General features: G+C 36.6%; 1 protein-coding gene across 2 annotated transcripts in view; it reads right to left on the bottom strand.

The window, feature by feature from the left end:
• The window catches only part of ASXL3 (ASXL transcriptional regulator 3), a 121,294-nt gene that overhangs the window by 16,976 nt on the left and 80,620 nt on the right, over window positions 1–23,698 (bottom strand). The window contains exons 8-9 of one of the 2 annotated variants that reach the window (XM_066330518.1): window positions 23,189–23,308; window positions 18,546–18,709 (exon numbers count right to left, since the gene is read on the bottom strand). In XM_066330518.1, coding sequence (XP_066186615.1) covers window positions 18,546–18,709; window positions 23,189–23,308 — 284 coding nt within the window. Of the gene's footprint in view, window positions 1–18,545; window positions 18,710–23,188; window positions 23,309–23,698 lie in introns of those variants that run through there. The other variant, XM_066330509.1, reaches the window with a different exon arrangement.

The following is a 23,698-nucleotide window of genomic DNA, read 5'->3' as shown; positions in this document are numbered from 1 at the left end:
GAAGAGTTACCCCATCTTTTATTTTTGTTGGCTAATATACTTCAGCAAAAAGTGCCAAGTTTCTGGGTGCAAATTTCTTAACAAAGTTTCAAAAAGAAACTGTGAACCCCAAGCTAAATGCTAGGAAAATGTCCAAACAAATTCAAATGTGATCTAGTTCACCTGAGAAAAAAGCACAGTCTGGATCTTCAAAACAGAAAGCAAATGTTTTAGCAAGGTCATGGGTAAAGGTCATCAGGTCTTGTAGACCAGAAAAAAAGTAGTAAATATCTGTAAAAGGAAAAAAAGGAAGGAAAAACAAACTCACAAAAGAATAGCAAAAAGGAAGAATTATATTGGTTACCAAAGAAGAAAAAGATATTATAGGTCAACTAACAGTGGAATAACAGTCTCTTTGTGATCTGTATAAAAAAATGCATGCATATTTCATAGACCACTTTAGGTGTGAAGTGCAGCAGCTTACAAATACCAGGGAACTATGTCCACAAGACTGAAAAAATGATATTAAAGGTGCTTAGGTTAAGAACTGTAAGAAGAAAAAGCTAAACATGAAGTCACTGACTGATTGCATGATAGTCATTGCCACAGATGAACTGTCTGAGAAGGGCCTTTCCAGAGACCTGTGTTCATGGGTTCACATAATTCATGGAAGATTTATGTAACTAGAACAACCAAAATCTAAACAGCATCTAATGACACAGAAGGTGGACACACACTAATTAATTAGAGGAGAAGCTTAAAATGATCTATTTTAACACAACATGAAACAACAATTTCAGGCTTAAACATTATAGTGGGATGTATGAAAATAGACATCATTATCTAGACTTGGTACACATATGGATACTAATGTTAAAAATGGAAGAAATAAAGAGTTGTGCAGCTCCAGTGACTTCACCCAACTTGCTTAGGAATTTGAGATCAAAGAAAACATTTGCTGGGAATGAACAGGAAGGATTTATTCAACCAGAAAAAGCTCAGAGAAAAGAATGAGGACAAAAACGCTAAAGAAACTCATAACAGCCAAAGAGGTAAAGCAAATGAAACAGAAATTCTGAAAATGTTAGAGAAAGAATAAAGCACTATGCAGAAAGTGGATACCACTACCCAAAATAAATTAACAAAAAGTTCAATTGTTTAGCCATTTTCAGTTAATTTAAAGATTTCTACACAGTGAAAAGCAGTTTGAACATGTTGTAACAGACAAAACCCAAGTAATTTTACATCTAATTGTTTTGAAAGAGTCCATCAGAAACAACAAAACTAAAAAGTATGTTTTATGCTTTTTCTCAATACCCTAGTCATGCAAAATCAGGCTAACATCTTTTACGCTCTGTTAAACTTCAAAGGACTAAGAGGTCATCCTTCTACAGTGTTAGCTAACAGCCTCTACTGAAATATTTTCTTACTTCTCCTGGAGAATGCATTTTCATCTGAATCAACAAGTTAAAGTGGAAAATTTGAAGCCATGGAGTGTATTCACTTCTCTAAGCTCTGATGATAGAGACAGCACAATTAACCACTAGCTTTAAATTAGAATTTGGAGAAACATGCCAATAAAGCAGTTCTTAAATACACTGTTAATTTTTATGGTATTTAAAAAATGCTGTCCAACAGAGACAGTGTGTTAATGAGCTGGAACAACAAACATTTCTTGGAAAGTTTATGCTTTATTCTGTTGGGCTTTAAATTTCTGTGTTTTTCTGATTAAGCACAATGCTAGAATTATGTTTTCTAATTAATACTTTCATGCAGAATTCACAATGGCTTTTGAAAGTTCCTCTTTTTATTGAAAGCAAACAAAAAAAAAAACACCCAACCCCAAAACATATCTGTTAAAACCCAGCATCTATTTGCATTACAAAGCAAATGTCAAACTCTCTTATCAGAACGAACTGAGTAACCTTTCTAGAACAACTACTTCAATTATTTTCCTCCAAGTTTCACTGAAAATTCTCTCCTGAAAATAAGGCAGGGATTATTTTTTTAGCTAAACATTAAGATGCACATTGGTGTTTAGTAAGTATACAGCAATTACTGCATAGGTGTATACTGGCAGGTTATCTGACTTTGGCTAGAATCTTGAAAGACAAAGAATTAGTTGATCTATTATTTCTGTTTCTTCCAAATGATTCAAAATTCTCCTCATGTATTTATAAAATTTCTAATGACCCACTGTAAACAGTTCTCACATTGTATACCATATTTCTTACGTGAAAGCTTATGTGTGAATATTATGCCATTTGACTAGAATCATAGAACAGCTTGAGTTGGAAGGGACCTTTTAAAGGTCATCTAGTCCAATCCCTCTGCAATGAGCAGAGACACACTGAACTATCAGAGGGACACATTCACCATCAGGTGTCAGTGACTCATCCAAACTGACCCTGAAAATTTCCAGCATGAGGCACCTACCACCTCCATGGGCAACCTGTTCCAGTGTTTTACCACCCTCTTCATAGAAACCTTTCTGCCTCATATCTAATCTGAATCAACCTTCCTTCAGTTTAAAACCGTAACCCCCAGTCCCACAGCAACAGGCCCTGCAAAGAAGTTTTTCCCCATCTTTTTTACAGGCCCAGCCATCCCAATTCTCTCAGCCTTACAATAAAAATACCAAACAAACCCAAAACCAACCAATCAAAAACACAAATACAAATGCAATCAAAAAATCAGCAAAGGAAGTGAAGATTCATCCAAATGAAGGGTCCAGTACCACTCATTTTTTTACACTCTTTCTAAAAATTGCTGCTAACTATATATTTTATCTCAGGGGAAGACCAATCCTACAATTCACATTCCCAAAGGTATGTAAAAGAAATTATCTACAAAAAATGAACATATGAGAAAATACATTTTGATGCTTTTGCATTAAAACTTCCAAAATATTACAAATGAAAAATTTAGGAGCATTTATCTCACACAGAGGAAACATTATATTTTATTTATGTAACACCACTAATGTTTTGTAACATGAGTTTGTAACAAATTGGATTCTGCAGCGCTGGGCACCAGCATTCCACTGACCTGTAGTTATTGTACAGTGCAGATGGAGCATCGGAAGATGTAGCAGCTTCAGTGACTGACATTCTGAAGACAGACACTTGAGAGAGCTTTATGCTCAAGTATTGACTTGATCTACATCGTCTGAAATGTGGGAACGAGGACAACATAGTGTGTGTGATGAACCTCAGGAAGGTGTTGGTAGGTATGATTCCTGCAAAACCTACCATTTTCCTTGTTCATGATGTCGTCCCTCCACCTTCACCCTAAGAATATTGCCAGACATGAGATTGAGTGGATCAGAAGTGACAAGGAGACTGTAGGAACCATCATGGAACCTAGGCATCTGTTGATATTTTTATCAGCAGTGATAGACATATGCTGGTAATGAAGTGGTGGTTTAATAGATGCTATAGGTAGAACGGCTTTGTCATCTTCAACATGTGGTGATGCCCCAAGAAGGTTTAGAGATATGGCGATAGGTAAGCAGTGATTAAAAACAGCCCTTGTGGAGGAAAGGAACATGGTCTACAGACAGACTTGCATATTTCTTCAAAATTTCAATGCTATTTTTATATAAACATCCCAATAGTATGGGCAAATCAAATTCAAATAAATCCTGTTCTGTGATCCATTGCCAAAGTAAGTTTATTTATAAAAGGAAGGGTTAAAGAAGAGGATAATATGATGGAAGTGGTACATTTATTTCAGCCTTTGAGGGCTGAACACTAATGCAAGAACTGCAAATGGTACGTAGGAGGACTTGGAAGATTTAGTTGACAATTGACATTTTTTACTTAACTAGCAAAATGACGATCTGATAATTCATGACTGATAGTAATATAAAAGACTAGGCTTGATTGTGAAAAAAGAAGAAAAGAAAGAAATGACAAAAGAATTTTAAAAATGCGATTTAAGTAGGCATACTTCCACAAATGCAGATTTAGTTGGAAGAATCCTGAAGAAAACGGTGCTAGTGAAAAAGGAGTTAAAAAAACTGTCACAGTTCTTTAAATAAACAATGCTGACCACATGGAGTGCAAAGCCTCCTGCAAAGGAGTAATGGGGACTGTACAATAAGACCACATTGTCTTAGTTACGATCTCACTGTTGATCTCACAGCATGTAGGGAATGGAAACGAGGTCAACTTACTAAGCAAGAATACCACAGCAGAACATGGCATAATGGGCCAAAATTAGACACATTTGGAAAGGGACACATGAAACTCCAGAATAAAGAATTCTGCAAGGACATTAAAAGAAAGAAGATGATGAAAGAAAAAGTCCACTGTGCAACACTGGGGAAAAAGTAGAGGAATACAGAGACAAACCTAATGTTAAAACTTCTGTTCTTTTTTTTTTCCCATGAACCTTCACCACAAATCTACTGGGTTGAGGTGCTTAATACAATTAATACCAGCAACAAAAGGCAAAAGGGTCAGAACTGACCTTGAACAGGCAAGAAACTCAATAAATATTACATAAATGCATTCAAATGATCTAGCCTGTTAAATGCCCAGATACAGATTTATTTCAGAATTGTTAAAAGACTGGATTTTGAAGAAATGATGAGTACAAATGCAAAATTATACATGCTAGTTATACATATATAGCCCATATGCATCACCTGTGTCTAAAGAAAGGAATAGAACAGCTAAGGACTTACAGACTTGGCCAGCTTCAAAACTCTATGGCCTATGCACAGACAACCCATTCTTTTCTGTGTTACTCCAGGATTTCCTAAGATACTGATACGCACACATTTTGAGCAGACATAACCCAGAATCTACATGGGACCTTTAACATTTTGAAGAAGTTAGGTGCTAGCCTCTCAGTTGACCCAAGAAACCTGTGTTTAAATACCTAGCTTCTTCCTCCTGTCTTCATGCTCTGGAAAATATATGCAACAGTTAAAGCACAAGATAGAATCACAGGATTGTTTAGGCTGGAAAAGACCTTTGAGGTCATTGAGTCCAACCATTAACCCAGCACTGCCAAGCCCACCACTAACCCATGTAAGGTATCACACCATACACAGCTGCCTGAAAATTAACCACGAGCTGAGCAACAGCCAACATAGATCTGTCAAGAATAGGTTACATCAGATCAGTCTATTTTCTCTCGGACAGCATAAAAGGTGTTGTGATAGAAGAGAAGCAGCACAACCTGTGTATCTTGATCAAAACAATGCAGCATTTCTTAACATTTTCTTAAGCAAAGCCAGGATATATAAACTGTAATTAGGTCAAAGAACTACTCAGAACTACTCTTTACTTAGGGAACTACTGTTTATTTATTATGAACTGGGAGTCTGTGCATTCAGAGGCATGATAAAAAGATGGAAGTAATTTGAAAATACTATCAGTCAGAGAGCATGCACAGAGACCATCGAAATTCTCTTAATGGTTTTGTGAACTATTTTGGAAACAATGGAGATAAGCTGGGCATTGCAATAGCGGCAAATGCAAAGTTTGAGACTCTTGTATAAGACAGAACTAGAGAAATGCAAAATGAGGAAAGTAAGTGGCTATGCAATAGTTCTGTAGAAAAGTACTTGTATTGATGGACTGTTCACAAACTGAATATAAGTCAACCCTGCAATTGCAAATAAGGTGAGCACAACACCCTAAGTTACAAACAGGCGTACTGTGTAAAAGCAGAGAAATTAGTTTTGCACTCCTTGGTATTACTTGCCAGTTGAGCTGGAGTAAAACGTTCAATTCCGACTGATGCAACTCAGAACATGTACAAAATGCGAAGAAGATAAATGAGGCTTAGAATAGACTTAAGGTTCTAGATCTACAAAGACTGTATTATTATGGTCTGTTTCTCAAGAAAAAGAAACAGGGACACAGCAAGCTCCACACTCTACATGTAGATGATAAAAAGAACAAAGAGTAACAGTCAGAATCGCCTCAAGAGAGATTCAGATCAGACCCTGAGGAAAAAGTTTTCTACCAGTAAAAACAATGAAGCACAAGATTTCTTTGGGAGAGGCTGTGAATTCTCCACCACTGAACAGCAAAAAAGTTTTAGCCAATATAAAGAAAAGCAGACATTGTTGATTTTGCCTTAGTGTAGAGAAGATGAGATAAATTTTCCTTTTTTTGCCATGTCTTCTACGTCAAGATGGTACAACAAATTGCTATCTATTACAACATCATTACAAAGGAAACCAAAAGTGCTCTTGCATATATTTAACTTCTGACCAATTGCCGACCTCCAATTTCAAAGAAGGTGCTTCAGAGTAAGTCCTTGCATTCTGCCTTCCAGGCTTCTAACCTCTTCTAACTTCCAGAGGAGTCACTCTATGCAGTCTAATGTAACTGACTACAGCGCGTGATTCATATCTGAAAGAGCCCCTCATTTGGGCAGAGCAACCTCTGGAAACACCGTGATTTCGTAAGATAATGGCTTAGCTTGCCTGCATGCAATTAAAACCTTAGATTACACTCAGTTTCTGGAACCATCATTCTCAAACAAACCCATTGTATCTGCTACCAGTTATACTTCACGATGTGAAGGATCCTTACTTATTCATTAACAACTTTTTTACTACCAGTTGATAGTTTGAGCCATGTTAAAACTCAAGGTAGATACTTTCTGCCTTGAGACTGAGGGTGGCAACCCTGTGGAAGAGATTTCTCATTAAGCCCAAGAGACAGAAATTCTCATTGGGAAATACTGAATGGCTGCAGAGACCAGTATTATAAGGCCATATACTTTGTCTATACTGATGTTTTAGTACAAGGTACTAAAAAGAGAAACAAAACTTATTACTATGTGTGCTCCTGTTAGTGTCTGGACTGTTCATGTTCTGACTGACATATTCTTTGGAAACTAACAAGATCTGCTTGCACTTATAAAAGCCTAAATTCTCTACAATAATGCAAAACAATCATTATCCTGTTCACTACTTTGGCTAATGACCTGGGAACCAATTATGTCAAGGAATTATCCACAGCTAGAGCTCTCCTTGTTAAATAATAGATGGCAATTATAAAACTTAACTTCTATCTATCTGCAAAACACTTTTAAGTGAACTCACATGTATTTCGAGTATGAAAATAATTGAGTAAGTTTCTCTATTTCCTATAGAATACTGCTGATTGTTCAAGTATGCCATTACCTATCTAAAAGTCATTTTTCCACTTATACAACTACTATTCAAAAGAGATTGTGATAAATGGGACCAAACTAAAAGGATGCTCTAACAGTTGGCAAGCCTATAATACAGAATGAGTATGAATGCAGTTGGGTCAAAAGGAAAAGCAGCTGTAGTTGTCATAAAAAAATCTGTAAGTTCTGTTAAACAATGGCTGCATTTCTGATGTTAGTGTTTCTGCTACACAACTCAATGCTAAGCAAAGACGCTGCATTTTTCAGCATTTAGTCATATCTGAGTGGTACCATATGGTAACAATATGAGATCAAAGCAGAAGTTGAACTAACCCTTGATAATTGCAAGGAACAGATCATGTAGATAAAGTTTGTGAAAGACCACATAATAGCCAATTACTAGGAAAGCTGTCAGATGAAAGTTTTCTATTTCTATTCAGTTTAGCTGGCATAAGACTGAAAAACAGAATTTCAGTGTCCATAAATATTTCAATCTGTTTGATATAACTGTGGCTACTACTCATATACATGCATCCACCATCATCTATATCAGCTGAACTGTGGCAGCAATCAATACTAAATTTAAGTATGCAAAAGACTTCCATGGGTTAGTTGTCTATTGTAGGAAATACAGCAGTTGATTGTATTAAATTTGATGGTCCTCACTTTTAATTTTGTTCTGGTAGATTAAAAAGCTCAAGTCCAGTATTTTTTTCTTTAGACATTTTTATAGCTTGTGCAAACTTTAGTGCCCTCCTCTGGGCTCTTTCCACAGCTTCTGAACTGAACTGGCCACACTTAATATTGAAGATGACTTGCTAGCATTTATTTAATGAAAAGGGTATTTTGTTTAGTGCAGCCTCCCTGGTGTTGCTGTTGCTTAAAGATTGACTGAAGAGATATTTCTGCTGAGCTGTCCGTAATTATGATCATATTTTCTTCTCAATTTTGATTTAGAAACTAGAAATGTAATAACCCACATAATTTCCAGTACAAAACAGTGTATGCTTTCCTACTCTAAATCAAAGAATGGTTTAGGTTGGAAGGGACCTTAAAGATCATCTAGTTCCAACCCCCTGCCACCTTCCACTAGGCCAGGTTGCACAAAACCCCATCCACAGGAAGTACCTGTACATGTGATAGATAACCTATCAAGCCAAGGCACAAGCCTTTCATTCATCTCCCTGACCTGAGAGAACCACACTGAAAGTATTAACATGTTTGTGTTATTGAACTATAATAGCACATTTATGATGGAAATAAAAATAAATTAGTTTCCAATACGACCAAGGATGGAGAACTCACAACCTCTCCAGGCAACCTGTGCCGTAACTAAAAAAAGTTTTACTTCATGTCCATATGAAAGCTCCTGCCTTTTGGTTTGTACCTACTGCCAAATCCTTTTATGCACATAGGTAAAACTGCCCCTGGCCCTTCTCTTATCTAGGTAAAATCCTAGAACTGGACAAGGTACTCTAGGTGTGACCTTATGAGTGCTGAGTTAGGTGAGACAGTCTGTTAAACTCACATCACAATGGTATTCATGCCACTGCCTCTTCTCTGACCCCAACCCCTAAATTCTGAACCAGACTGTAATCCACCCCATAGAAGAGGTCCACACACATGCTGATCTCCTTGAGGGCAACAACCACCCTCCTCTTCTCTCTGCCTGTCTTTTGTTTCAAGAGAGGCAAAAGCTTGTCAACAGTTCTCATATACATTAAAAAAAGAAAAGAGAAATATGCAGAGAAAGGCACAGTGCAATACTGGAGAGAAGCAAAACAAGGAGAGGAGTGAATAGCTAAGGACTCGATAATTACCTAGTACAAAACATTGGTGATTTCAGATCTTGAGGACACAGATGGTAGGAATGTGGAAGAAGAAATGTAGCAGAAAACGCAGAATATTTAAATAATAATAATAATAAAAAAAGACAAGCTTTGCAAAAACCCACAGACACAATAGGATAGGAACTGCTTCTTTGCCTGAAGATAAGGAATACTCAGAGGCTCATCTCAAACAGAAAAATGCACACATTTACACAGTGCATTGACTGATGAAAAATCTATCCTTTCTTAAACTAGTTACCATGTATTTAAAGCCAGCAGTGGAGGAGTTTCTGAGTCATAAGTATATAAACAGGTATATAAGAAAAATACTTCTGACAAGATGCAATTACCAGGGCTGGTTTGATGTTGTGACCACAAAATGTCTACAGTAATACTGAGAAATACATGAATGGTAAGAGATATATCCAACACTATATACATATATAAATACAGCAGACAGAAATACATGGCCTGACTCAAGAGCTGCTGAAAGAACAACAAAATCAGCCACCACAACTTCAGGCCTGGAGAGGTGACACAGATAGGCACCTACGGCTCTCTCAGCAATTTTGATGTACCTCAGTTTGGGTGTTCATGTTCACTCTGTATAAGTTCTCTTCCATGGGTCTCACCTTTTCACAGTAAAGGGACAATCAACCAGAATAGAGCTAATTTTCTTTAGTTTTGATTATGGAGTTATCAAGCCTTATAAGAAAAGCTCTTTGTCATTCCCACCTGATTGGTGACATAACATGAACAGTCTGCCTCCAAATACAAAATAAAAAGACAGATTTTAAAGACAGATGGTGAAAGTGATTCTGAGTATTACTTCAGTCTGATAAAAAATAACCAGATTAAACTTAGAAGTAAAACATCAAAGGATGAAAAAAAAATATCTACTACTATAGGAATAATTGCTTCAGACATGAGGAGAAAAGCAAGAAGCATCTTTTAGACAAAGAAACAAAGACCTTTTCCATCTTCACTAAAGTGGGAAATACGCCGAGTAAGACCGAAGAATTGCAAACATATGCTTTCAAAATGAAATGTGACTTGTTAATTTAGACCTTGTCTAAATCAAGAAGACAAGTGGGATAGCTATATTCATTCCAATACACTGTAGCGTCAAAAAAGACAATAGAATCCAATCTGTTTGAACTCAGATGCAAGAAATTAGATGAAGAATTTTAGGCGAGTAATAAATCTGGCAGAATGAAAAGATAAAGCATGTTTTAAAGTGAAACAAAACCCATGCAAAACAGAAAAAACAACTAGAACATGCAGCAAACAGTACCGTCTAACTGCATTCAAATTCTAGAAGTAACAGTGAAAACTCCTTTTTTCTAATACACAGTTCATGTAATTAGTGAACCCAAGCATGTCAGAACACACAGAAAAAAGCAAGTATTTTTAAAGGTACTAGAAAAGGCATATGAGCCTGGGGGAAAATTAGGGAGAAAACCATATATGGATTGTGATCAAGGCAAGCATGTATGGAACTTGTTTAAGGAAAAATGACTAGAGACTGAGAAAGTTAAACATTATTAAATTATCCAAGAATGTTCATATTTTGTGGAGAGTGCAGGAAAATGGATATAAACAACCATGGTCTATTCGCTTAGCTTTTAATAATAAAATTATAGACATATATATTTGAGCCCAAGAAGCAGAAGGTGAGGGGAAGTTACATGTAAGCATCTAAAACTAGTCAGTCATTTTTGATGACTGTCAAAAATGAAAATCCTGCATCCAATCCCTTTTCTCTAGGCATTAGAAAACACTGTCTTTCTATGCAAAAAAAAAAAAAAAAAAAAACCAACAAAAAACACAAAAAAACCCCCAAAAAACCCACAAAGAAACAAACAAAAAAACAACAACAAAAAAAACAACCAAAAAACAACCACAAAAGGCTGCACATCCTTAACACAAGAGAGAACTAAATGAAATCTGAGATTAAATAATTCAAATAGTAATGTTCAGAAATAATTAGGAAGAAAGTCTCAACTTTTTTCCCCCTTTCGTATTTAAGCCAAACAAATATATTGGAAAAGGGTGAGGGGAGGGAAAGGTGAGGGGAGAAGCAGAGAGAGAGGATGTGAGTAAGGGTGAAGAGGGGGAGAGTGCTGCAGAAGCACGGATGGATCACTTCTGCTTGCTCTTCCTTTTGCCGCACCTGCATCCAACATCCTGCTTCAAGTCTTCATCTGTCTTCAGATTCAGAATGATCAGGAATGTCTGTTCTCCATCTAATTCCAGTGTTTCAGTGCAGCCCTACAGTGGAGGCACTGCAGACCAACTCATATCACTTAATTACTAGCACTTTGCAAGGGAGACAGTTGGAACACTACCCACTGCAGTAATGCACTGCATCCTTAACAGCTACATAACTTGGAGCATATCAGTCTCTTGTGCCCATATACATTACCACTTATGTCCACACATTAGTTATACTCTCGTAACACAGCTCCTAGCAGAGTCTTTTAAAAAGGCACTTATGTGAGGCACTTACTTTCCCACTGGAAGGGAGGTGCTTTACCAGTTCTCTTTTTAAAGTACTAATAATTCTGTCAAATATAAATGGAACTTGCACTGCATACACAGTCCTCTTTTTTTAAGCACTAACAGCTGTGCACTATACTTTAGAAAACTTGCTTGAAGGGAACAGGAGGGGAACAAAAGCTTCACTAGTCTGCATCAGAAGAACAACCTTTAGTGAAGAGTCTCTCACACATCAGAAAGACTTATAGGAAAGGATGCTGCAGAGACAGCTGTGGATCTTGTATTTTTTTAGCTTTCAGGGAGCACAGCAGCACTGCTGTGTCCTACTAGATGCTCCAGCTGAGGTTAGCCTTGCTACAGACCAAAGAAAATGCGATAGTTCAGCTAACACCGCTGAAAAATGTGTTCTTAAAGGTGAGACATGTTTTAAGTGTGACAAGAGCTTGTAACTAGGCTTTAGAAATCAAAAAAGAACTTCCACAACATGGATGCAGGCAGAGTGGAAAACACTGATTCACACTTCTGAAATACAGTGACCAAGCCTGCAGCAATATGAAACCATGACGCTTAATCAAAAATGTAAAGCTTCCTATTCACATATGTAGACGTACTGATACTGAGGAGGACCTCTAGGGATTACTGCAAACAAGCAAGCAAGAATTCCATTACCACATCAATCAGAGCAGCCAGATTGCAAGGCAATTGCAGTGAGCCTTTCTGGACTGCCTAGGGAAGCTGAAAGAGTGGCTTTCTTGTAGCTAAAGACAACTGGGATTTTGAAGTAAAATGCTTCAGCTTTCAACTCACATAAAGTGAAACTGATGTTTGTTGGTAATACATGACTATGAAATACACACATACACCATCCATACAGGTGTGTTAGGTAAAATAAAATTAAGTTTCTGCATAAGGACAGAAGGTCAGCTGGGGGTAGTAACCTGTCTGAAAACCCTTGGACAGCTCAGCTCAGGGATCAGACCCAGAATCTTACTGAAAATGCAGCTTAAATCTTTGGAATTTCTTCATATATCTAGTCTGTAAGATACCTGTATTAAAACTACCCTAATAAAGCTGTACAAATAAAGCAACTTTAAAGCAACATTACAGCAACTCCATGCTGTCCACATCAACCGGTAAAACAGAAGAAAAAATGTCAGCTAAAGGGAGAAATGTGACATAAAATGACCTTCAATTACTGCACACACAGGGGTGCCAATTTAACAGCTTTTTAAATCTGCTTAGGTGCAGATGACATATGTTACATTTAACCTTCAATTGCAAATGTTTTCTCCTCTGAACTAAATGCTTTTGTCATAACCCTAAAACTATTTCAGTGTAAAACTCAAACATTTATAGGAACATATAATAAATATTTTAAAGCTACTGATGATAGAGAATCGAAAAGGACACAGCTAAAAGGTTGTAATATCAGCAAAAAAGGCAGCTAAGAAAGATAAGGTAACCATTTAACTGCCACTACACAATAATTCCATGCATAGAAACATAAAATAAATCTAGAAACAAATAATACACACAACACTAATTTCTGCAGTTGGTCTTTTTATAAAGGCAATTCTGCAAAAATCCAATGGCAAATATAAACCTCAAGCACTGATGAAGTTAATAAAACAAGCAGGGAGATGGTTACATTGCTACAAGAAAAAAACTGGAAATGAAGCTTCACTTACTCTCTTCTAATAAAAACTAATATACAGTAAGATACATACTAAATACTAAGTGCTCAGAATTATCAGATACTAGACTTCTCTTCTTGTCTTTTACAAGTAAAAGAATATTTTTTATTATTCATTACCTGCTCTCCACCACAGAATTCCAACTGATATGCTTGGTTGTAGGAGTAATTTGTGCATATCAAAAACAATGGTTAACTTTTGTTATCACTGCTCACATTGTAGGAACAGATATTAAACTGGTTCATACTGCATGAAAACAAGGAGGTTTGAATTGGAATTCTGTAGATAACCTTCCCCAAAATTACTTATTATTTTAAATAGAACAGAATAAATCACTGACATCACCTCGTGCCTTTTCTCAATGCAAGGTGAGAAAGAATCTTTACAAGGTGACAGATTCAAACTGCACCAACCTAAAATGAACAGGCCAAGACAAAAACATAGAACATACACTGACCTTAAAATAAAAGGATGCTGTGATATGACTGCATAACAGTACTAGCATTGACCCAAGGGATAGTAATTATTTTGGGATTTGCTGATTTAGAAATCAAAAGAAAGAGAATAAGGTGGGTTTTGATGCATTCTAGAATCCTTTGATTTGTACACATTTTACTTTTAATAGACTGACCTGCTACAAACCTAAAATATTCACAGGCACTTCTGCAATACTACATGATCTAAGTAATTCTTTAAGAATACTGAAGTAACAGACTTGACTATCTATAAACTGTAGGTAAAAGATAATCACTAAATTTCTTTCATTAAACAAGTAAAGCTGAGACAAGATATAACTACTGCTGGGATTTCCTCTACTATTTTAAATGTTCTTCCTGAATAGATTTGGTCTGATAAAATGGCAGTGCTACCTAACACACAGGTCTGACGTGGCTTTGAAGTATTTTTGTAGAAAGAAGTTCACATCCTATGTGAAAGGGCAGGGCAGGTACAAATCACAAGAGACTCAAAAGAGCCCAACATTACCAGAAGAGAAAATGCAAGATGGAGTTAAATTCTCAAAGATCAGAAAGGTGTTAAGCAGTCACAGAGCTTGGAAAGACACAATTTTTTTCAGAGCATTCAGGAAAGAACATTTTGTTTAGCTCTCTACGGATCAGTAAAACCACTTCAGCTTTCTGCTACTCTTCAGATAATGTTACACTTCTCTTCTTGGAAGCCAAGCAGGTGGGTGCGTTTCCCTTCCTTTTGTCCATACCCCAGTGTGAAGAGCAGGAATTTGACTTTCCAGAAGCACCAGCAAGGAAAGCTGGTGTAGACACAACACTGCCAACTGCCATTCATTTTCAGCAACCTGTTGTAAAGACCTGTTACTCATCCTTGCACAATATATATTGTTTAATTAATAGTTAAAGACTCACTGATGCCATACAGCAATCTAGATATGGAGAGAAATTCCTGCTTTGAAGGTATTTGCTGAAAGGCGGTCAAGAAGGCTTCTGTTACATGTAATTATCAGATTGATGTATCAATGTAAGAAATTGGTATTTGATGAAAAATCCATTGTTCTTTAGCTGTAGAATGTTCTAATTAGAGCTGTAAAGTGAACTACTTTGCTGGAATTTGTGACAACTGAAATCTCTTGTGCAGAGACTTTTCATTCCATATAGTTTCTATACCTGTATGTTTTCTGCATTTCCAGCTCTGTCATATAGGTCTCCCAGGGAACCACTCAACAGGCTTCTGTATCAGCTGAGCCTCAAGGATTCTGAGTCTTTGAATCCATACAGATTAAGGAAGAGCTGAAAATCTGGATGTTCAAATTTCAGTCATGAGGTTCCTGGTATCCAGTGATGCAAGATTTTGGAGCAGTCTGCTAAACAGACAAGTGGGACATGGCTGCTTCTCAGGCACTTCTCAAATCATCTCTGTGGTGACCAGTGACAGGACCTGAAGGAATGGCCTGAAGTCATGTCAGGGGAGGTTTAGGTTGGATATCAGAAACATGTTCTTCAACCAAAGGGTGGTTGAGCACTGGAACAGCTCCCCAGGGAAGTGGCCACAGCACCATCCTGACAGAGCTCAAGAAGCGTTTGTACAATGCACACTGTGTGATTCTTGGGGCTGTCCTGTGCAGGATGAGAAGCTTGACTGGATGATCCTCATGGGTCTCTTTCAATTCAGGATATTCTACATTTCTATCATTTGAACAACATCTACATACTTATCCCTTCTGAACCCAAACCAAAACAAATAAAATCCTTGATAAAATGCATCTACCATAACTGCCAACTTGCTCCAATTTATTTCATAGGCTTTTTGAATACAGAAAATTACACAAGGCCTCATTGCTACTAAATAAAAATAAGTAAATAAATTTAATAAAATTTAAACTAAAATTCAGGCTGAAATCAATTTGTGATTGTGATTATAAATCATGATCCAGTTTATCTTTTCCCAAGGGGAAAAAAAAAGGCAATGATTCTATTCTTCCACTTTGTCAAAAATCTAGCTGGAGTAGGAAAAATGACAGCATGAACATCAGAAGAGTTGTTCGCAACTTCTTCCATTCTGGGACATCTTTCCTAAGGCTTTCTGTTCCACGGGCTCCAATGGCTTCCTGATAGCAACCACAAAACTTGAAAATGAAAGATCAGAAAACACATCCCAACAAGCTCCTAACTTGTCCCTGAACCTTTCCTGAACACATTTAGAATAACCAAGGTTGAGACATAAGTCATTTATTTATAATAAACACTTGCACACAAAAAACCAGAAAACCTCAACTCCCTTAACTAATGGTTTCTAAAAATGCTTATTCAAACTGACACATGCATGACAAGTTTTGGCTGAGTATGATTTAAGGAGGAGGAGTTATACCACCCAGAAAAATGGTGTTTATGACAGAAATGACAAAGAATCATTCATCAAGGGGTTTTTCTATGCGGAGTAGTAATAAAGCCTAAATGAGACTGCACTTCATTAGTAATTTATTTCACAGATCACTATATATACACAAATAGCATAACTCTATTACATTTTTATGGTGCCATTTATTACAGTACTTCACATACTATATCCACATGGCAACACAGAACACAGCTTTCTCTGGGGAAGACAACAGCAGCCAACTGCAAAGCAGCACACAGACACTTCTGAGCCAGAAGAGCAGAAATAAGAATTTTCAGACAAATCAAGGAAAGGACAATATAAAACAATAAAACAGAACCCCCAGAGATGAACAGCTAACTCAAAGAATAGTGTTGCACCGTTTTTGCTTGCCTGATGCCCCATTTGATTTAGATAAAAGAGGAATACCCTTGCCTTGTTCAGTCAGTGACAAACAGCAGAGACTCCCATCAGAGCTCCCTGGCTAAAATTCTCTCTCCTTTTATTTGATTGTTGAGCACTACACTGGCATTTTCCACTTGCCACAGGAAGGAAAAGAACATCAGTTCAATTGCTTTCATCAGTCTGTACCTGGGATGCCACACTTCAGGCATAGCTTAAGACATATTCTCAGATATCAAGAAAAGTGATGCATTTCTTTCTCTGCTAAAACTTCAGCAAAGTGAGAGGTCAGGGCTATTCCACTCTCCACTGGAAAAAAAAAATTCCAACTTTCACACTTAGAGGCCAAGCACTTCCACTAAACTTCCAGAGATGACTGGTGACTCCTGCCTTGCAAATGCAGGTGAAATCCTGGTACGCTACAGAAACCCACAGAATACTGTGAGAAGATGACAGACAGAATGACAGACCTGCAAATGGCTTATCACAACATTTGCTTGTGAAGTAACAGTGTCCAATTATGTAGTGTTTGGCCTCTGAAAGAACATGTTATATGCATTATGTGAATGCTTTTGGAAATAAAAGTTAAAAAATGCACTGCTTTTAACTAGCAAGGCATGTTTAAATTCAACAAATTTTCTCTTGATTTTCTTGCCAAAAAACTCTGCTGTGAGAACAGTGATAAGAAGGTAAGTGGCTTGTCAGTTATAGATATTCCATTTTAAAAAATAAAATTTAAAAGTAAAAAACTTCTAAATAAAGGCCCCATACTTGAAATGTAATTTATGAACATTGGGTCTTTGATGGTTGGAGAGAAAACATGATTTTACCTAGTATGTTTTTTAAATCTTTTCTGATTAATTAACTAGAAAGAGAAAAAAAATCAAAACTATGAGAAAAATATTTGCTGGGGACAAAGTTAAAATCTGTTTGACAGCAGGGAAAAAAGTTTTCTTAAAACTTGTCAATATTGACTTTGACTGCATTGTGGGAGCTTGAGAATAAACACACTTATATTGTTTCTCCTATGGATCTCGTTCTGATGTTCTTTCTCAAACATCCTGTTATTAAATGCAGAATTAGGGTCCACAACATACAGTATCTAAGTTGATAAATGGCTGAGTAAAGGTACACCAATACAATTTTTCTTCCTCTTTTTGCATCATATTGCACTTCCTCTCCCTGCTTTAGTGGTAGACTAACTACTAACAGTTTAAGAAATTAAACCTGCAATACTGAAATGAAATACTGATTTAAGATGCAGGTTTTAATTACTCATTTAAGTGATCTGCATTCTCTAGTTACTATATTAAAAGAGGGACCATCTGCAAAAATATAGTGCCCTATCTGGGTAAGTTAATGAGTCTGAATTAAGTGCATGAGTATTCCCCATTGAAACTGGTAAGACTGTTTGAATCCCTAAGTGAGGGAAGTGAGTAAATGAAATCACTTTTCTATTTTAACTACTAGACATGCTGGAAAGTCTTTTTCCTTGCTCTAAGAAACCCTGCAATCTGACCAACAAATGCAGGAAGGACCAGACATTGCAGGAAAGACCATGACACTGAAATTTTCTTTCCAGTCTGTTACTCTCCAAATCATCCTTCTCAACAGATCTGAGAACATAGCCATGAGCTCTGGAGAAGATATTCCTTAAAAAAGGTGTGAATTAGTGGATTCACTGTGCTGGAGCTGAGAGAGCTTTTACATGTAGGCTTGTGTAAAAGGTGAAGAGCAGGAAAACAAACAGAACTAATATTGACTTGGACATTGCTGGCAGAGCACCAAGGAAGATCACAAATGAACAAATGAAAAGAGACTCAAAATAAAGAAAGTCTTTAAAATGAGAAGTTTATCTTCAACGCCATAGGTAAAAAAGCTAATTAAGTGATTTGGCAAGTTTGAAAGATTTGCCGCCCAGTTTCCATTCAGATGAATCAAGGAGCTGCAGAATTTTCAGGAAGCAAAGAAGCACGAGCTGGTTTTCATGAATAAACTTTAAAGTCATTCTACATCTAACAGTTTCACCTAAGAAAATATGGAGATTTTCTAATTCTTTCCTGGAACAATTCCTACTCAGTCAAATCAGCCTACACAAACACACCGTAAAAAAGTCCCATTAAAAATAGAAATATTGTATGATGCTACTTACCTGCCTGTCTACTTCTGGAAGCAAAAGCAGGAGGTATTGTTGGAAATGCTGAGGTAAAGAAGCAAAGGTGTGTTTATTTATTAAAGCCCTCAGGTTAGTGTTCACTAGAATAGATCCAGGTGTTTCTATGTCAATATCCTCAGCTTTGGTCCATTTCAAATGTCCTGGAGTAAATAAACAGAAATAACTTTAAACATTAAAAAAGGAAGAGAGTAGGAACAAGTCTTTTTTAAAAAAGTTTTTAGCTTTTATTGTATAATACAATAAGCTCTAGAGAAATGGTACTCTGAGAAGGGTAACAGTCTTTTCTAGGTGTCTTAACAGCTTTTATATTTGTGTATTAATAACACATATTTTGTATTTGTCTCTTGCACATAAAATATTTTTTATTTTATATTCAATAGACAAAATGTATTTTTCTCTTGACCTCTTATGTTCCAGTCAGCATCATAGCTGACATATTCTTACTTCCAGCTCAAGACCAACTCAACTCAACAGCTGCAGAAAATAATCCTGTCATGTCATCAACAATAATTATATAAGCACCTATTTTCAAGCAAAAGGCTGCTTGATGAGGCTGATGTGAATCAATCATTATGGACAGCTTCTCTTTTGCCATCAGCAGTGTCCCATGGCCTACACACACACAACTTCGCCCATTGCACCTGCTAAAACTACCTGTGTGGATAGAGACTGATCACAGAGATGAGACTATTTAATATGTTAATGTTTGAAAACATTAACAACAAAAAAACAAAAACCCTTTTTCAGAATTTTCCTAAGAATTGATGATCAAAAATGATATCAACACGCAGAAGGCAGCAGCAGGAATTGTGACATTAGTAAACAGGGTATGTGAGGAATGATACAAACCTGGGTGTAAGATAAAGATTCAGGAAAGGGAAAGGGAAATAGTCATATGGCTCATGCACAGAACTACAGAATAATGTCTTCTTGCTTTATACAGTGAATGGAAGAGCTATCAGCTTAAACTCTTGCACAGTAAGAAATATATCTGTTAAGATACTGGGAAAAGAAAGCTTTCAACTACTAAGAGCAAGGAGATGCTGGATTAGATCCACAGGGAGGTATTACAGTCCCATCAGTGAAAATCTTCTAAGAACATGTTAGACAAATACCTGCCAGTAAGCACAGATGCATATCTGATTTTGAACTATGACTGATGAAAATTGGATGACCACTGGTGATCCTGTCTGGTCTGATTTTGTTAGCATCTCTAGGAGAACATTTAGAAGATACTTTTTAAAGCTTCTTAAAGAGCTACTGCTTCAAGGTATTTATACACTGCTACAATCCTACTTTTTCCTCTAAGTCTTAACATATCAAAGTCCAGGTGGCTGGAAAAACTTAGAAGTTTCTAACCTTTCCCAAGAAACTTCTTCAGGTTTCAATCTGTTGTACTTTCAAATACTTCAAAAATGGTGTAAGAGGGGCCTGAATTATAGAAAACACAAACTCCATCAGAATCTCTAAAGAAGTGATTAAAATATTATTCCACTGCCATGATGAATTGATGGCGTTTGGCATTTACCTAGGATCTCTCAGCAACAATTAAAACTGACACGTTAAGAAGAATAAATAGGTTTTAAAAATGAGAAAATTTGGGCACACTGATTATTAGGTATGTCTCAAATGCTACAGGCTACTTAGCAGTTAACATTAATAGAAAGAATGCAATTATGCTTTAGATTTCTTAGAGGACCTATGGTGGTCTCTTCCTTGAAAGCCTGTAACTACAAAATATACATATGCAAGAAAATGAAGATTTGTAAATTCTAAAAGCTCAACTTCAGTCACAGCCTCCTGTAAACATTCTTGTGATTTTATTTTATTTTTCAGCAGCCGATAGTAACTGAATGAGACAAGGACTACTTTGCACTCAGCACAGGATAACCTTTTCCAACACATATTTCTAACATACTCTATTTCGGTACAGCAAGAACTCCATTACCAACAAATGAATGCCCTGTTATACAGGACAATTGTATGGAAGAAGTGCCCATTTTCATGAAACTATCACTTAACAATAAACTATCCTCACCATCTGTTCCACCCACTAAATATAAATGTAAAAAGAACACAGTCCCCAAGCATAACACAAGTTGTATGATGTACTGAATTTTAATGCCTGTATGTATATTCTCTTCTTTAATCAATACAAAATACATATCCCCATCTTCTAAGCGACTCCAAATTAGAGTAACATTTTCTGCAGCTAGCACTTCAAATCCTATGGGAAGGCATACACACAGAGATAATCCAAACTGAAATAAGATACATGACTGCAAAATCAGTAACATCTTCCAGTGGCACACACTCTCATAGCATGAAAAGCCCAAGACAAAGAGTCAAACCTACATTTTGCGATTGATTTGACCTGCTATTGCGTAGAGAACACTATGGAGGTTTTATCAGATTCTGGAAGAAATGTATGTATTGCTTCTAGGCCAGTAGCAAACTGTGGATGCCCACCACAGTCCTACTTAAAAAGACCCCCTCAAAATCTGTTCAGAAGTAAAACAAATTCTCTCTCTTGTACCCTCCCTATGGCTAATTTAGGATCTGTATAGCAGGTCCCAAATTTGGGAGCATGGAAGTATGACACTACTGCATCACTAATCATAGTTCTGAGAAGAGTTTATGATAAAACATGTGCCAATGTTTTTTATGTTGTTTACCACAGAGAAAGACATTTTGAATCCTTATATAGTTCAGGGGCATCACTGTCCAGATCAGAAATAGAAGCTGTAAGGCAAGAGAGAAAGTCAGGCTCGCAGACTTGGAAAGTAAGACTTTAGTCTTCAGCATAGAGAATTAACCAGCAGGAGATGGGAGTACCATTGTTCCACATAAAGGAACAAAAATGAAAACAGAAAAAGGACTGAAATCACACAGCTGGCAGAGTCTGTTAACCAAAAGGGAAAAAAAGTAGTCATATTCAATCAGAGCTCAGAAAGTCTACCAAACACAACATGTAGTGAATGTTGGGCAGATCAGCAGAATTTCAGACAACCAAACAATATCTGGACCTGAATTGGGCACTATACAGGATCCTGGACCCATTCTCAAAGCAGCTGTACAACTGCATTTTAGCATCACAAGAAATGTTGTGTCATGAGAGAAACATTTCAGCAGGTACAAGAACAGAAACCCTTAAACTTTCTACAAAATTCCCTGCACTCCATGCATGGTGTCCCAAAAGGCCAGTAGATTTATTTTCCAAAATCCACCAAAAAATCCCTAATGAATTCATTTGATATCATCTGCCAACAGTTGATGTCATATGTGAAGATGAGGAGGAATGTATATTTGAAATTATGTATCTCAGTCTTATATGTAGAGAAAAATCACAGGAAATTATCTAACATTGAATGTAACTTTACATAGCAAAAGCTGTTTTAATACTGAAGGAGTATTGTCTATTTGGAATAATGATGTTGGAACATAGAGAACTAGCTATCCACATGGGACCGATTGATAATCTGCAGAAAGATCATGTATGAAACCAAATTACACTTTTATGGGAGGCTGTGATACAATAAGGCTTGTAGGTTACACTGCCAGGAACTGACAATAGCACATTTAACAACTCTCCTATGGTATTTAGGAAGTAAACTGCCTTGGAGCTATTTTACAGGATCATTATATATAAAAATAGGACTAGGCTGGATGATTAATGAAGAAGAACAATCTTGTCCCCACAAAGATAGACATAAAATAACTTCTAGGATTTAGCCACTACAAAAAGCTTGTTATTGTTTCCAACATGGCCACATTGCAAAATACTTCTCTAAATGATTCAGCATTCTGCTGAATGCAAAAGTACTTAGTAAAGATAAAGAAATAGTTACGTCATTACTTGACTTCATTTAAGCAGAGACAAGAGTCTTAGTGAACACTACATTTTGTGCTCCCTAGGGAACTTCTCCAATTAAATTTCATGGAGAGCAGGAAAATCTGCCTATCACGTGGAGATTGAGAATTTACTCTAAGCATATCTTCAGAGAAAATTCTTAATTACAGAACATGATCCATGAGCCTCACTAAAAATCCCACAGAAAATAAAACCAGAAACTATGTCTACCACCTCAAGAGATATGGCTTAAAAAGAGTTACAGATCCAACTGAAGAACTAAATAAACCAAAGGAGAATCAACCAAAACTTTTATGCCAAATCTCTGTATGATGTGCAATAATGCAAATGAAGAAAAGAGGATCTTAGCTTCTAATCAGGCAAGTATGTAAGCAAATATGCTGCTATCTCTGGGAATAAATTGCACATTAGGCAAGCAAATTCACCATGAAGAAAGAATATCTGTTACACACCGCTCCACCCCCCCCAAAAATCATTATCTAACAATCAGAATCTAATCGCTAAATCACCTCTCTGCCTGCAATTGCTTAGGTCTGTCAAACTTTAAAAAGCAACCACCGAGGACAAAAAAAACCCCAAAAGGATCATGGATTTTCCAGGTAAACAGAAAGATGTCTTCTTGAGAAAGGGTCACCTTCTGAATTTGAAGAAGGGACAGGTAAACAGAAAAATAAAACTTTCCAAGAGAAGATAGAGTTTAGAAATATATCAGTATTACAAATAAGACATTTATTTTACTCCTACTCACCTAAACCAGATTTTTTTAATCTCTTTAAGTGCTGGCTTGTTTGCTTTCCAGTTGGAGACTTTTGCCCATGTTTCATCTCTTTATCAGAACCATCTGCTTCACCATTTTTAGATTCCGATCCTTTGGAAAAAGCAAAATCCCTCAAATATGATGCTTTTGCACTTTTACTAACAATCCCCTCAGCACCCCCCACACCGTAAACAAAAAAAACCCCAGGATTTAAAAAAAAATTGACATCTTCTTGCTGAAAGGAAATACATTTTTCTGGTCACAACACAATTCCTCCTCATCAGAGGAATTGGAAGTAAAAGCTCAATAAATCAATTAAGTGCTGAAAAATAAAGTTTACTGAACACTGCAGTCAATAAAAATGTTCAGTGATCTAATAAAAATAACATAGTTCTCTAATGCCCACGAGATATGTTTAAAAATATTCTAACCTTAAGTTATGGGGCAATAAAGCAACATAAGACTGAAAAAAGATAATTTCTTTTTAAAAAAAATTTAAAG

Source organism: Sylvia atricapilla, chromosome 1, assembly GCF_009819655.1.
Source record: "Sylvia atricapilla isolate bSylAtr1 chromosome 1, bSylAtr1.pri, whole genome shotgun sequence".
In the NCBI taxonomy this organism is placed as follows: Eukaryota; Metazoa; Chordata; class Aves; order Passeriformes; family Sylviidae; genus Sylvia; species Sylvia atricapilla.
The sequence above is the reverse complement of the archived record's forward strand: the minus strand, read 5'-3'. Positions and strand labels throughout refer to the sequence as shown.